At 40.4% G+C, this 13,771-nt stretch overlaps 1 protein-coding gene across 11 annotated transcripts in view; it reads left to right on the top strand.

Annotated features, from left to right (window-relative positions):
• The window catches only part of MOCOS (molybdenum cofactor sulfurase), a 230,034-nt gene that overhangs the window by 75,045 nt on the left and 141,218 nt on the right, over positions 1-13,771 (top strand). Inside the window, exon 1 of one of the 11 annotated variants that reach the window (XM_013195324.3) lies at positions 2,849-3,334. The exons of the other annotated variants lie outside the window; for them this stretch is intronic. Within the exon in view, the coding sequence (XP_013050778.2) occupies positions 3,207-3,334 (128 nt within the window). The 5' untranslated portion in view covers positions 2,849-3,206. Of the gene's footprint in view, positions 1-2,848; positions 3,335-13,771 lie in introns of those variants that run through there. 11 annotated transcript variants of the gene reach the window in all.

Genomic DNA, 13,771 nt, shown 5'->3' with positions numbered 1-13,771 from the left:
TAGGGTGAATATTAAGCTCCTGCCTTTGGCTTTTAGAGTATAACCCTTAGAATCAGATTTCAAGTGTACAATTGCAAGTTCTGTGTTTACTTTCCGAGAACATTCTGTAATCACTCAAACTCACAGCACATTTGCTGGAATGTTTGCAGAAAGCAGTGTGCAAAGGGCACAGACATACAGATCATGAATGTATTTAGAACTCTGAATAAATATTCATCAAATCTATTCTGCGCTTTTCATTCTGTTCCTTGTGATATTAGATGTTACCAAAGCTAATATCAAAGCATCAGAGATGTGACAGATCTTCAGAAAGAGTGCTGAAATCATAATAGGTAGAGTTTAAAAGTACACAGAGCAGAGAAGGCAGTAGATTTTATCTGAGAAACCTTTGTACAGTAAACATCTTGGAATTCTGTTCTCCTGCTTCACGGCTGTAATTCAGACCTGATTTTGCTGTGAATAAGTCCAGCGGGATCAAGCCCAGGACTCTGGAGGACAGCTTTGGTAGATCTCTCAATCTCTGGGCAGGTCTTACTGCTCACATCCTGTCTGGTTTCTGTGTGACAAGAGATGACTTTCACAACAGCCTATTGGAATGTGATGGTGCAGAGTAAAACAAAGGAGGTTGTTGTAATGCCTAGTTTTTGTGGAATGTATTTTTTCAGCTGTTAATAAAACTTACCTATTTTGATGAATTTGTAGAATGCTTAGATTCACTAATGCAAGAGGGTTATAGGTTAAATCCGTGTTTAGCGTAAGATTTATTCACTCAATTACATTTTTCCCAAAAGGGTTTCATCACTGTACAAGGTAATACATGAAAGTACCCAGGCTTTCGATTTAGCTTGAATACACTTTCCAGACTTTGAGATCCCAGCAGCAATAAATTTTAGACCGTATTTTTTCTTGAAAGTTAATCAAGGGTAGAGCTTTGTGCAACTGTGAGGATGTAACAACGCTTGTGCCCCTACACGTGCATAGGCTGATAGGAATTGCATCAGTGTTGTCACAATTATTGATTCTGCTGCAGTGTGCAAATTTAGTAGTAGTAACAAGAAGAATAGTTACCCCCTTCCTTCAACAACAGATTTAAGAAATCTTGAAACTAGGAGAAAGATTTTAGTCTGTGCATGAGCAGAGTTTGTGCACAGATTTCAGGTGTCAGCTGTGACATTACTTCTTTTTTTTGTATCAAAAAGAAGAATTTTGCAAATGTTCTTGATCATCCCATGCCCAATAGCCCTTCAAAGAAGTCAAACATGATGAGGCTTCTCCATCCTATTCTTTTGTTTTATAAAAATCCTTGAATTTAAGAAGTCAATATTATTGCTGTTTTGAAGGCATTACCTGTGGGTCTCATCCCACAAGTTAAGTATTCTGTTTCAGCTGAGCAGGGTCTGTCATCCTGTGCATGACAATACACTGCCTATGCGATTAGCCCTCTGCTCATCCTGAGAATCTCCCTCTGACCTGAGTTTTCATGGGACTTCACTGTGCAGAGTAAGAAGTCAAAAACAGGTTCATAAGTTGCAGTGGTTCACACCAATGATGAATTTGGTATTCAGAATGTTTCCCAGAATATATAGAACGTCATTGTCTGTTCCCACATCTGGGCTGACCATCTGACATCTGGATTTCCTGACCTCTTGGGTCAGGTCTCTAACTCCCAGGAGGCAGATAATGAGGAAAAGAGAGATACAAAGCAGTTTCTGCATTTTCTGGCTCAGGTTTTCTGCCTAGCAGCTCTATAGGATGAGGATGCAGTGTGGAAGGATTATAGGCAATTATGGTCGTTAGTATACTTTTTAGTTACTTTTGATTTCATGACGTTTGCTGCTGCCAGGCAGCACAAAATGCAGAAAGGAAAGGTTAATTAACATACATCCTATGGGGTGAACTTTTCTAATTAATAGTTTTAATTGATATCAGAATTAACCAATGGAATATTTAAATATTTAAAATGGCATTAGTTACTCAGTTGATGATTTCCGTGCCCATTTTGATTTGAACAATGTTCCTCAGACAGCACAGGACAGATTGCAGCAGGTTACAGAATATTTCTCTCAGCTCCCTCTCGCATACACAGTGTCTTGTTCTTAAGTTTGATGTTTTCTGTTCATTTTGTAAAGCAGTGGCATTTATACAGAGGTTTCCTGGTGCTAACGTGTTTTAAGTTTTCCCCTCAGCTGTTTTCGTTTTACGATTCTAAAAGTGCCACTTGTGAGCTCCTTAAAATGCTGTTGTTCCTCGTCTCCTAACGAGTTTGCCAGGGATTGCAGCCGGGTTCTGTTTTAAGGCAAGCCAAGAATATCCCTCAACAGCCATTTATGCCTCATTGCATCCATCATGTGCAGAGCAGTTTCTCCCTCAACTGCCAGGAGCAGGGGAAGCACAGTTGTGAGGATTTAAAGTGAATGAAGTGCAACTTGACAGGCAGAAATGATGTTTCCCATGTGAGCGAACACCCATTCACAATTTCTGGGAAATCTTGGGGCTGTTTCAGCCAAAATGCGAATGTGGCTCAGTGCGAACAGTGTGCAGAGAGTGAGCACGCCGAGGCTTTGAAGCCGTAGATCGGCTCAGCGACGAACAACCAGAAAAGCCTTTCACTCCTGAGTGTTTCTGTAGTTGTGGTCACCAGGATGGTTTCTCTGGCATTCACGGTATTTCAAGCTAGCAAGTGATGGGGTAGTCCTCTGTTTTACCAAAGTGTGAGGGTCCTGCAGGTTTCAAGAACCCTTGTGCCAAGGATCACTGGCTCTGCCCTTTATATTATTTTATCTCCCCTTCAAAGTAATAGGAGCTGTTTAATTTTTTTTTCTCTGTAGAATGCTTCAGTGTTCTTCTTAGAAAGGAAAAGCAGAGTTACACTGCTGAGGTGGGCCATCACACCACTTGAGAAGCAGATGGCAAATAAACCGGCTGCAGTGGCCAGCAGTCCTCCAGACCTGTGGCTTGTCACCCGTGCGAGGGGAAGCACAGACTGATGCTGCAGACCTGTCGTATTTGCCTGCGATACCTAAGCCATGTGAAGGAGAAGTCTGTGGAAACATGTGAACAGATTTACATAAGCCCCCTGTATTTTGAAAGCAGACTGAGATGCTTTCAGATTAACATCTTCATCTAAAACCATTTCCAGACAAAAGCTCGGCACTCGAAAAGCAACCCTTGATGAAGTAAGGCCTATTTATGTACGAGTGTTTGCCATGGTCCCTGTCACCATAGTAACCGAGGCCCAGATTCACAAAACCAGCTCGTTCCTGCTTAAGCACCTCAGTACCTCTGAAGTTCTCAGCCTAAATGGTTCCCAAATAAATGTGATCTCTCTGCACAGGTATTTTATGAGTTGCAAGAAATTATCCCTTCTTTTTCCCTTTTTTTTTTTTTTTCCTCCTTGACTGAGAAAGCTCTGGTTATGGGAGTAAAGATTTTTGTAACCAGCCCATCAGTCATACTGTGGAAATGTGTCAAAAAGGTGGATCTAAAAGGTTATACTGGAAATGGTAATTTTCTGAACTTCTGGACATTTGGAGCGAGAATACTTCATCACTGCTGTCGGCCCATTTTGTGTAGCTGACTTCTTTCGATACAAGAGCATTTTGCCTTTGGCCTTCTCTTTTCACCTTGTATTTTGCAGTTTCTGCATAGGAACAGGCTGATATTAAAGAGCCAAAAATATACATGTGAGATCACTGATATAGCTATCATTATTTGTGGTTAATATTTTTCGAGATTAGTATCAAGGCTTTGTTTCGGAGCAGGAATTGAGGTAGGAACCATACAATGGATCTGAACATTGAGAAGATGTGTGTCAAGTGGCACATCCTACTTTGGTGAGAAATCAAATGAGAAATGCTGGGATATGCTTTTGAAGCTATGCTTAGCTGCTTGCACTTTAAAACTGAAAATGCCAGGGAAAATATGCAAACAAGTCAACTTGCAGGTTTTCACGGCAAATTCTTTTCGTAAATGCCTTGTAGACAGTTACTGGTTGCCACGCTTCCATCCTGTGGCACCAGTAGCGAAAAGAGATTAACTTGGGTCACAGTGGCTGGAGTGCATAATATACTGGTTCAGAAAAAATAAAAATAAAAATGCCGTAGCTTTCTAAAAACAAACAAACAAACCAAAAAAAAAAAAACAAACTTAAACCAAACCAATGAAACAGTCAAACAAACAAACAATAAAATAGCTGGAAGGGTCACAGAGGTATACAGTTTAAAGGCCAGTGCTGATCTAGAAACAAATTCCATCAGTAAAGAAAAGTTAAAGAATAACATTAAAAAACATTGGAAGCAATGGTATGTTATCTTAAAAAAAAAAAAAAAAAAGTCTAAAAAGGTCTACCTTTCAATGTTGTTTTTTTTAATGCCTTAAAGAATATTTAGTTATTGTCTGAGGTTAGTTGGAACGTTGAGCACTGTAAAGACTTGAGTGTCTGGAACCATCAGAACACCTACGTGTGTGTGTTTGTGTTTTTTTTTTATCTTTTTACTTCGAACAGCCTTTGCAAGTTTATGCTGGAAAATAGCCAGCTTTCGTGCTCTGCTTTCTCTGAATCAGGAAACAAAGTGAAGGAACTTGCAGCCTTTTACCAGCAAATACCCTAGGGCAGGTAGGCAAGCCTCATGGTAGTGATGGTTGCTGGCATTAGCAGAATTAACTAGATAACTGCGACTCTGGGGAATCTGTCTGCAGGAGCTCAGAATATGCAGAAAGTTTAAAGATCAGGACTTCCTAAGATTGGAAGGAGGAATGATTGTGCTCCAGACACTGAAGGTGAGGTTAAGCTGGATAGGTGTAGCTGTATGGAGTATATAGGTGCTTTTATATAAAGCATGTAGATGCTTTTAGTAAGCAATGGAAAGAACTGGACTAGTGCCAGTGACTTTTGAGCAAATCTAAAGGGTGGTGTGGTCAGGTGTCCGCAGTGCAGATGTCTTAAGAAAGGTGATATGTGTTTACACATGCGCACCCTTTCCTTTGTTCCTGTGACCTGTGAATAAGATTTTTAGTCAGGCACATAATACTAGTGGAGATGATACCTCTGGCTAATACTGTGCTGTCTTTCATATTCGTCATTGAAGTCAATCTCGATGCATTCTTTGTTTATGCTCAGGGGATGCCTAAATTAAAATTTTACGGTCTGTGCTAGTTTGGAAACAGAAGACACTGACCTTAGTTTATTAGTAGATGTTATGAAGAAAATACTGTGATGAGAACATCTCAAGTTGAAGTTGTCCTATGTTATCTACTGAGGCAGTACACTAGTGCATCGTCTTCCAGTGTTTGGCTTTAAATTTGCTTCCTCGTGGTGACTCTTAAGATTTGTGGCAAAAATCATTTGAATTTTAACACATGAATGACTGAAAAACTGATTGAGATTCATTAGTAGTTTTCTATTTGGCAATTAGTTTATGGAGATATAGTTTGGAATGGTTTGTTCATGGGCTGTCTGCTGCTCATGACTAGCTCTCCTTAACTGGTTACCTAAAATATTGGTTGCTTTTTTGATTTCCTGCCTGGTTGACTTGAATAGCAGGTGATGAATTTTCGTTTGAAAAGCCTAAGTCATTTCTGACAAAGAATGACAAAGTCATTTCTGTCCTAATTAATGAAAATATTGCGATACACTAGTGTTTTCACAAATCTTTGGCAGTTGTTCCAAGCACTGGAGTAAACTCATCTGGCTTATTTTACTCACAAAAAATATCCACAAAGTGGCTTTAAAATCATGTAGCTATTGATCTTCTCTCTCTACCATGGAATAATAACTATTCAATTTCAACGCAAACAGTTACCCAGGGGTTTCTGCCACGTCTAGAAAATTAAAGGAGTTACAGGCTTCTGCCAGGGAGAGGAGTAATATTTGTGTGTTAGAACAAACTGTACCAGCAGTTAGCCTGCAGTGTCGTATTTTATGGTTTTCATGATTCCTTCCTACTATTTTGCTCCTCTGGCTATGTGCAGTGCCATAATACCATCCTAAATCTGAATTTGCTGTCAGTATGCCCACTATGACACTGAATGCCTTCTGGATGTGCACTTTGTAATGAGGGTCAACGCCTTTTAGTCCGGATGGGTGCTTCTCATGGATTTTGTTCATCAAAGCATTTTTTTTTCCTGCAGGAAGTCATTTTGTAGCCTTTAAAGAGCAACTGTTCCTCTGAAGATGTAGCGCTAGGCAAACTCCAGGCACTCAGCTGTGCTGCCAACTTTGCAGAGCTGAGAGAGGATTTATTTGGTGAAGGCCGACTATGACCCTTTGTAAGCAAACGGGCATTTCCACAGCGTGTCTCCAGTGAATCAGTCAGTGCCTCGGAGAATAAATGTAACGGATTATAATGCTTCAGTTCAGGTGGCTGAGCGCAAATGCCTAAATAACGTAATGCTTTCAAATGGAAAGGGAGGGATTTTTCACCACCTGCCTATGACGAATGAGGCTTATCAGGTACCTTCCCACTAATGAATTATTTCATAAGTTCAGGGAGCTAATTCAGTGGTGCCGTAAGCAGCAGAAGTGTAAATGGGTGAGATCCTAATCACTCTGGTGCAAGCAGAAATGGTAAGAAGCTGGGATCACAATGAGTTCCTTTTGAGTAAAGTGGTCAGAAAACAAGTTTATGTGGATGTGACCGGTGAGGATAAATAGAGCAATGTGCCTGTTTCACAGCTGGCACATGTTCTGAAAGGCTTACATTTGTGCATTGTCAGTATAGGAAAAGAAGCTGAAACAGAAAAGGCAACCGAATAAACTTTGAGAGAGAACTATAAAGGATAATTTATCCCAGTGCTCTTCCTTATGCAGGTATTAATCCATGGTCAAATCCTTGAATTTGGTGGACTTCTGCTGGATTAGCTTCATAGTTGAATATATGCTGTTGTGGCATAGATTCCTGTTGAAAACAGTCCTCTAAGGAGGGTGGATTGGGAGGGCAAGAACCAACCTTTACAAGGGCGTTTTTTCATTCAATGAATGCTTTGCTAGAGGAAGACAGACCTAGTAGATTTTTTTCCTGCTTAAATACATTTGATTCTTTCAGCTTCTCGTAGATTTCGGTTTGCTTTTGTGTTTGGATTGGGAATTGACAATGAGAATATAATACAGTGCTGTGACATATTGAACAGACCTTGTCTTTAAAAATAAGACATTTCCTACCCAGAGGGCTTGTCTTTTTAATTTGGTAAACCAGAACATTCCCCTTATGGATACGGCTGTAACTTGTTAAGCTATCCTGTCACTTCTTACTTCTGTCAGTGAGATGAGCTAAGGAAAATTTGGGATGTGCATTAGGTGGCATGTGCTTATTTATGGTATCCTTTTGCATTGCAATAAATGAGAGTACCCACATTTTCTGTTCCTTTTTTTCTTCATATACATAGAAAGAACATGTACAGAAAAACTATTGCTAGACATCAAGTTAAGCCTCAAAGCAGGCTGTCGTGTACCAGCTCCTAGTGTCTGTAACTACCACAGCAGTCTGTAAGACCTTAGGATCCATTACTAATCCCTCACTGAAGTTGATGAGAATTTCTCAGCTGACTGCTTTGATAGCTGGAGCTGACCCTTCATTAATAAATGAGGAAGGTTAAAATGCTCTTACTTAGAAATGTAGATGCAGCCACTGGCTATACTTCTCACACATATATCTGTGTAGAAGGGATTATAAAGGCAAAAAGGCAGTTATGAAAAGCATTTCCATCTCAGATATTTTAAAATAAAAATAGTTGTAAGTCAAAGTAAGATATTTTGTCTCAGAAGTCTTTTTTAATTTTTTTCAATTGCCATTCACACAAAATCTTTGCCTTAGACAACAGTACATTACATCTTTTCAGAGGCTCTGTAGAACAGAAGGCAGTGTGGTAAAATTTCTGAGGCTTAAGCTAAGCATCTCTCCGTACAAGCCCAAACTGGATTTGGACTCCTCGGAAATGTGACAGTGAAACATTTTATAATAAGAAATATTTTTAATATATAAATGCAAGCTGAAAAGGAGCCTTTATAAAGTGCTATTTAAACTTCAACTGTTAAATAGCTAACATGGAAAAACACAAACATGGCAAGATAAGTTGCTCAGCTTTTTATAGGTGTTTGCAAAATGGTAAATTTGAAGAGAGTGGAGGAACTGGCATAAAGCATATTTTTGAAGTATTTAAAGTCTAGAAGCATGGAAAAAAACAGGTAATTCAACAGAGTTTGGGGAGGCTATAATGGAAGTAGTATAGTATGGACATCTGTATCTTTGTGGTAGCACTGCTACTGCTCTGCTGCTGACAGCCACAGAACTATTTGTGAGAAGAAACATGATTTTTTGTTTTATTATTTTTTTTAACCTGAGGTAACTACAGCCAGGTGACAGCTTTGGAGGATAACCCTTTCATCCAGCCTTCGGTGACTCTGTGTACCTAAGGTAGCTGAATGAATCAGTAGCCTGTGCCCTCAGCAGAGCTGCCAGTGGCAATTTGGAGTGTCCAATTCTAATTAAGCTCTTAATTCAGGATGTTGTATTTGATAAGTTAGATAATAAGACTATTCCCTCAGAATATCTGACTTGATTATATATAACTTTAAATACAAAGCCCATTATTAATTAGGTGCATATTAAGTGTACGGAATGAGACAGCAAGCTTGGTTGAAAATTAATTGACTTTCCTTGCCATTGTTGACTTCAGAACAGTAAGGCATTTTGGCTCAGCAGTGTTCGTGAAGATACAAAACTCTTATGCTAGCTTTTTAAAAGGATTAAACAACAGCTAAGAGAGAGGTCTCAGAATACAAATGTGTACTGGCAAGTGGGGAGCGAATGCGTTTTCTGTGGCCTCCCCCTGGGCTGGCTTCACAGACTCACAGATTGGTTGAAGTTGGCAGGGCCCTCTGGAGGCCACCTGGTCCAAGCCCCTGCTCCAGCAGGGACACCTAGAGAAGGTTGCCCAGGACCATGTCCAGGTGGCTTTTGGAGATCTCCAAGGTGGGAGACTCCACAACCTTTCTGGGCAACCTGTGCCGGTGCTCCATCACCCGCACAGCACAGAAGTGCTGCCTGGTGTTCAGAGGGAACCTCTTGTGCTCCAGTTTGTGCCCATTGCCCCTTCTCCTGGCACTAGGCACCACTGAAAAAAGCCTGGCTCTGTCTTCTGGACAGCCTCCTTTCAGATACAGACATTGATCAGATCCCCCCGGAGCCTCCTCTTCTCCAGTCTGTACAGTCCCAGCTCTCTCAGCCTCCCTCCATAGTAGAGGTGCTCCAGTCTTTTGATCATCTTGGTGGCCCTACGTTGGACCAGTAGCTCCACATCTCTCTTGTAATGGGGGTCCAAAACTGCACCCATCATTCCAGTTGTGGCCTCACCAGTGCTGAGCAGAGTGGAAGGATCACCTCTCCTGACCTGCTGACCTGTTACTTTGCCCAGCGCTGCCAAGAATACTGTTAACCTCCATAGTGACAAGGGCACGCTGCTGATACGCTTCTTGCTTTATTGACTACCTTGTGCTTGATCTGTGTCCTCTTGGAGAGGTGAGAGGAGGGGGAGGAGAAGAGGGGCAGATCACGGCAGGACAAGGCAAGTAGCAGGGTTTGCCTTTGATGCACAGCGAAGATGGGAGCATGTTGCTTCTTCCCTCCCTTGCCAGCCTGGAAGCGAGGTACTGAGTGAGGTTTCTCAGCCTTTCTGCAGTTTTCCCCATGATGGCACAGCTGTATCAGTATGCTTAATGAAACAATTATCCTCTTAGTCCTTTCTTCCAAAGAGTTCTTTCAAAAGTGGAAATTTGTAATAATATAAAGTACTACTACTGCTCGCAGCTGTGAGCTATAGTAGATCAAACTATCAGTTTTCTACTGCAAGTCTTTAGTCCTGCTGCCAACAACTACCTTATATATGGCTATAAATCTTCCAGGAGTGTAATAAAGGTGAACTGCATTTCCCTGTAATGGGGTACGTCTTACATGAAGACACAGAGCATTAGGAATTCTGTGTGTAATAGCCAGTGCTTCCCAATATTAATGTCAAAAGTGAGGATGTAGTGCTGGGGTCTGCAGAAGTCGTTCAGAGGTATTGCAGCTTTCTGTCCCTAAGTACTCAGATTTTATTATAGCAATGCTGCTCTAGTTCAGGAGTTTGTGGGATTTGTTTTATAAACCTCATCCTGAGGTGCTCGTAGCTCATCTTCTCCGCACATCAGAAGTCATTCTGGAGGAGAAAATTTTTTTGGCTCTGTCATTTCTGCTTTATTTATTTTCCTTTTTTTTTGATGTTAGAAAAACTTTAACCAAAAATCTATGTCTGATTTTGAAAATTCTACCTCTTTCACAAGTACTAGAGTCATAGCAGTTCTGTGACCCAAAATGCAAATAGGTACCTAATGAGATTCACAAAAGAACCTATTTCCTATTGAAGACATTTAGAAATGTAACTTGTTTTTTCCTCCAGCTTTAGGAACTTAAATGCTTTACCAAAAAATGTCTCTAATTCTTTTGGGCACTTTTGAAAATTTCACCCTAAAGCTTGATCATTTTCATGTGAAAGTCAGTTTCAGGTAATGAACTGAATAGATAAATATATCAATATTATGTTGTGGATTTTATTTCTGTACTGTTCAGCTGTTTCTAAATTTGAATGATTAAAAACTAAATATAGTTAAAATACTACTAATGTGCATGAGCTTTTTCTCTTCTTTATGACTTAGAGCTGTCATTAGTTGTGAGAAGAAAATTTATGTATTTATTTATCTATTTATTTATTTACTGTTTTGTGAAGTTGTGAAAATGTTTAACAAAAGTACTCGCTGGCTTTGATTTTCATGGTTAGGCAACAGCATCCTGTTATTAAATCCTGATCCACAATACCTGCATCCCAGCTATTGTCATTTTCCAGTGCCTTTTGGTCAAATTAAGTGTTGCGGCAAGTCAGTACAATTCCTGTGGAGATCTGGAGGTTATTATTCCATAGTAAAATTGGCATTTTGCCTGGCTCTGTCTCACCTCCCACTCAGCCTGTGTGGCACAAAGGGGCTGACGGAGGAAGAGAGCAAAGAAAGCATAGAAAGTAAAAGAGGAACAGACTCGATAAGAGTCTTCAGTGTGCTTTTTATTGCTGCTTTTGTCAGCTTGTTGTTATGAAAGGAAACTACATATCAAGAGGTTGCTCCTGTAACCCAGCTTTTTTAACTCAAAAGGTATTCTCTATGTGCACATATATATGAATATGTAATTAGTCTTAGTGTCACAGAGGTAAAAAAACATAGAAAATTCAATATTTTTTTGTTGACTTTTTTCTGGAAATTGTACAGCCTTTTTGCAATTTGTGTTTTTATCAGTGCAATGATTCCAAGACCTTTCCAATGACTGCAGTGTTTAAAAAAAATAAAAAACAAGCCACATCAAATAATACACGTAAACATGTCCATAACCACGAAGACCTGGCCTTCTAACAAATCTATCTTTCCAATTCCTTTTTTTTTTTTTTCCCTAGGAAAAAAAATAAATTAAATAACCACACAGTCTAATGTTGTCCTGCCTGAAAAGTAAGTTAGGACTCTTGCTTGCCCTGCTGCCCAGCATTTCTTTGTGAATGAAGGGAAAGAAGAATAAAGGAAATTCAGGGCATTGGTATAAGTGGTAACCCTGCAGCTAGGCTAACTGCAGCAGAGGCTGCTCTCTGGGTTAAGTGTTTCAGGTTCCTGCAGTCAGCTCTGCTGTAGGCAGCGGTGGGAAAGGCTGCACAGCTCACTGCAGGAGATGGGGAGCGTAGATTCAGCAACCAGGGAGGGTAGGGCACGGTGATGAATGGAGCAGGCTGGCAGCTCAGTTCCCTGCACTAAACTGCTGTGATTATTCCTGTCTTCATCCCTAATGTGGTTTCTAAGGTGTAAGGAGGAAGTCTGGTTTCTCTGAAAGTGGTCTTTAAAAATGAAGTCCGGAGCTGTGAATGCTTGCTGCAGTTATCACCTGGCAGGTCTACTTCAGAAAGATCTCTATAACTTCTTTCAGATGGGTTTCTGACAACATGTCAAGCTTAAATCCATGACCTGCTGATGTCCTTTGTAACATCTGAAGTTCTTTCTTCATCTCCAGGAAGCACAAACTTCCCAACAATTGCATCAGATTTCAAAAACTGAAATTCTGAAGAAACTTATATCCCACTGGGATTATGAAGCCATCTGTTGCATCTTGTGCTTCCCAGTACATGACTTTCCTTCAGCAGACAGATGTATTGTCAATATTATTTCAATGTACCTTTGCAGACCAGTTTTTAGTCCTAATCATCAAAGTCATTGCAATTGTTTCTTTCCCCTTGTCAGAGTTTTGACTGCAGCACACATCCAGCTTTATCATTCTTTGCCTGTAGCATTCATCCTTCAGACAGGACACATAAAACTTTGAGGCATTTCTCTCTGCTGTTCCGTGGCTCAGGAAATTTTAGCTTGATTTTGCCACGTAACTTTTTGAACAACTTGCATTTAAATGCAACATTTAAATGCCTGTCCTAGTAAGGGAATCTCCTGCTACATAAAACATGCAAACTTTTAATGATACACATTGAGGGCCAGGGTTTATAGATTACCGAAATGCTGGGCTGTACCTTGGAATTGCACAGGTCAGAGAGCCAGCTGCTTGGAGAGCACTGATACCTTACGTTGTTCACAGAAATGCTCTGCAGCAGGAGAGATGCACTGAGAAACCCTATAACATCTTACCTTTCTTGAAAGCCAGACAGCACCTCTGAGCAGCAACATGTATGCTCTGGTTCAGTTTTGTTTGTTCTGCTTAATCTACCCAATCTTCCTAAATGGTTGTTACATTTCTCGTTAATAGAATTTTTATAAAAGTTCATTCTGAAAAAGTTCATCAGGTTGTTTTATAAGGAAAGTGACTGAAGTAATGCTGTTCCTCAGCCTCTGCAAAGACCTGAAGCAAGTCTGTCTTGTGCACTGTAAGACTGTAAGAGATGTGCAAGATAGCCTGGGTACCAACAGCTGGTGGGTCACAAAAGATAGTTTAGGCATCAGCAAGTGTATAGTGTAGACGTGCCTCAGGAAACTGGCTCGGTTAAGTTTCCTTAGTCTGACTCATTGGAAGACATTACGTTGCTTCTCGTTTAGGCTCTCTCTGCAGACAACAGAGTTTACAGCCTTATGTGTATAAATCTGTTGCTTCTTGCTGTCTTCTGTTTCTGTTAGTAATATTATAAGCAAGGAGCAAAGCTGTATGCTAAGATTTCCCTATTGAATCCTGTGATCCTTAATTGGGATGCCCTGTATGTGAGCAGAATCTTTTTTTTTTTTCTTTTTTGAATGAATGAAAGATACTCTGTCTGCTCCAGATAATTTGTAAACTAAACAACAACCAAACAAATGAAAACCCAAAAACTAATCCTGTGCAGATAAATCTGGTCTATTTCAAGGTCGGTGTACATTTTAATCATATGCAGGCTTAATTCCAATCCCATTGAGGGACTGGACTGGCCACTCTGTTCACAGCCAAGCAGGATTGGCTCCTGTCCTTAAAAACTCAGCCACATTCACTGCAGCTTTGGAAAAAGTCTCCTGTGGGCAGAATTATTCTGGTTTCACTTGTTGAAGTTTATCTGGCAAAACCTGTGTACTTCTGTTTAAATTAGGTGTCAGAGTAGAAGAATTTAAACTGAGGAAATAGAGAATATGTCAGAATCATAGAACAGCTTGGGTTGGAGGGAACCTTCAAGATCATTTAGTTCCAACTCCTGCCATGGGCAGGGATGCCACCCACTGGATCAGGTTGCCCAGGGCCCC

The sequence above is a fragment of the Anser cygnoides genome, chromosome 2, assembly GCF_040182565.1.
Source record: "Anser cygnoides isolate HZ-2024a breed goose chromosome 2, Taihu_goose_T2T_genome, whole genome shotgun sequence".
Lineage (NCBI taxonomy): Eukaryota > Metazoa > Chordata > Aves > Anseriformes > Anatidae > Anser > Anser cygnoides.
This window is presented reverse-complemented; position numbering and strand designations above follow the sequence as displayed.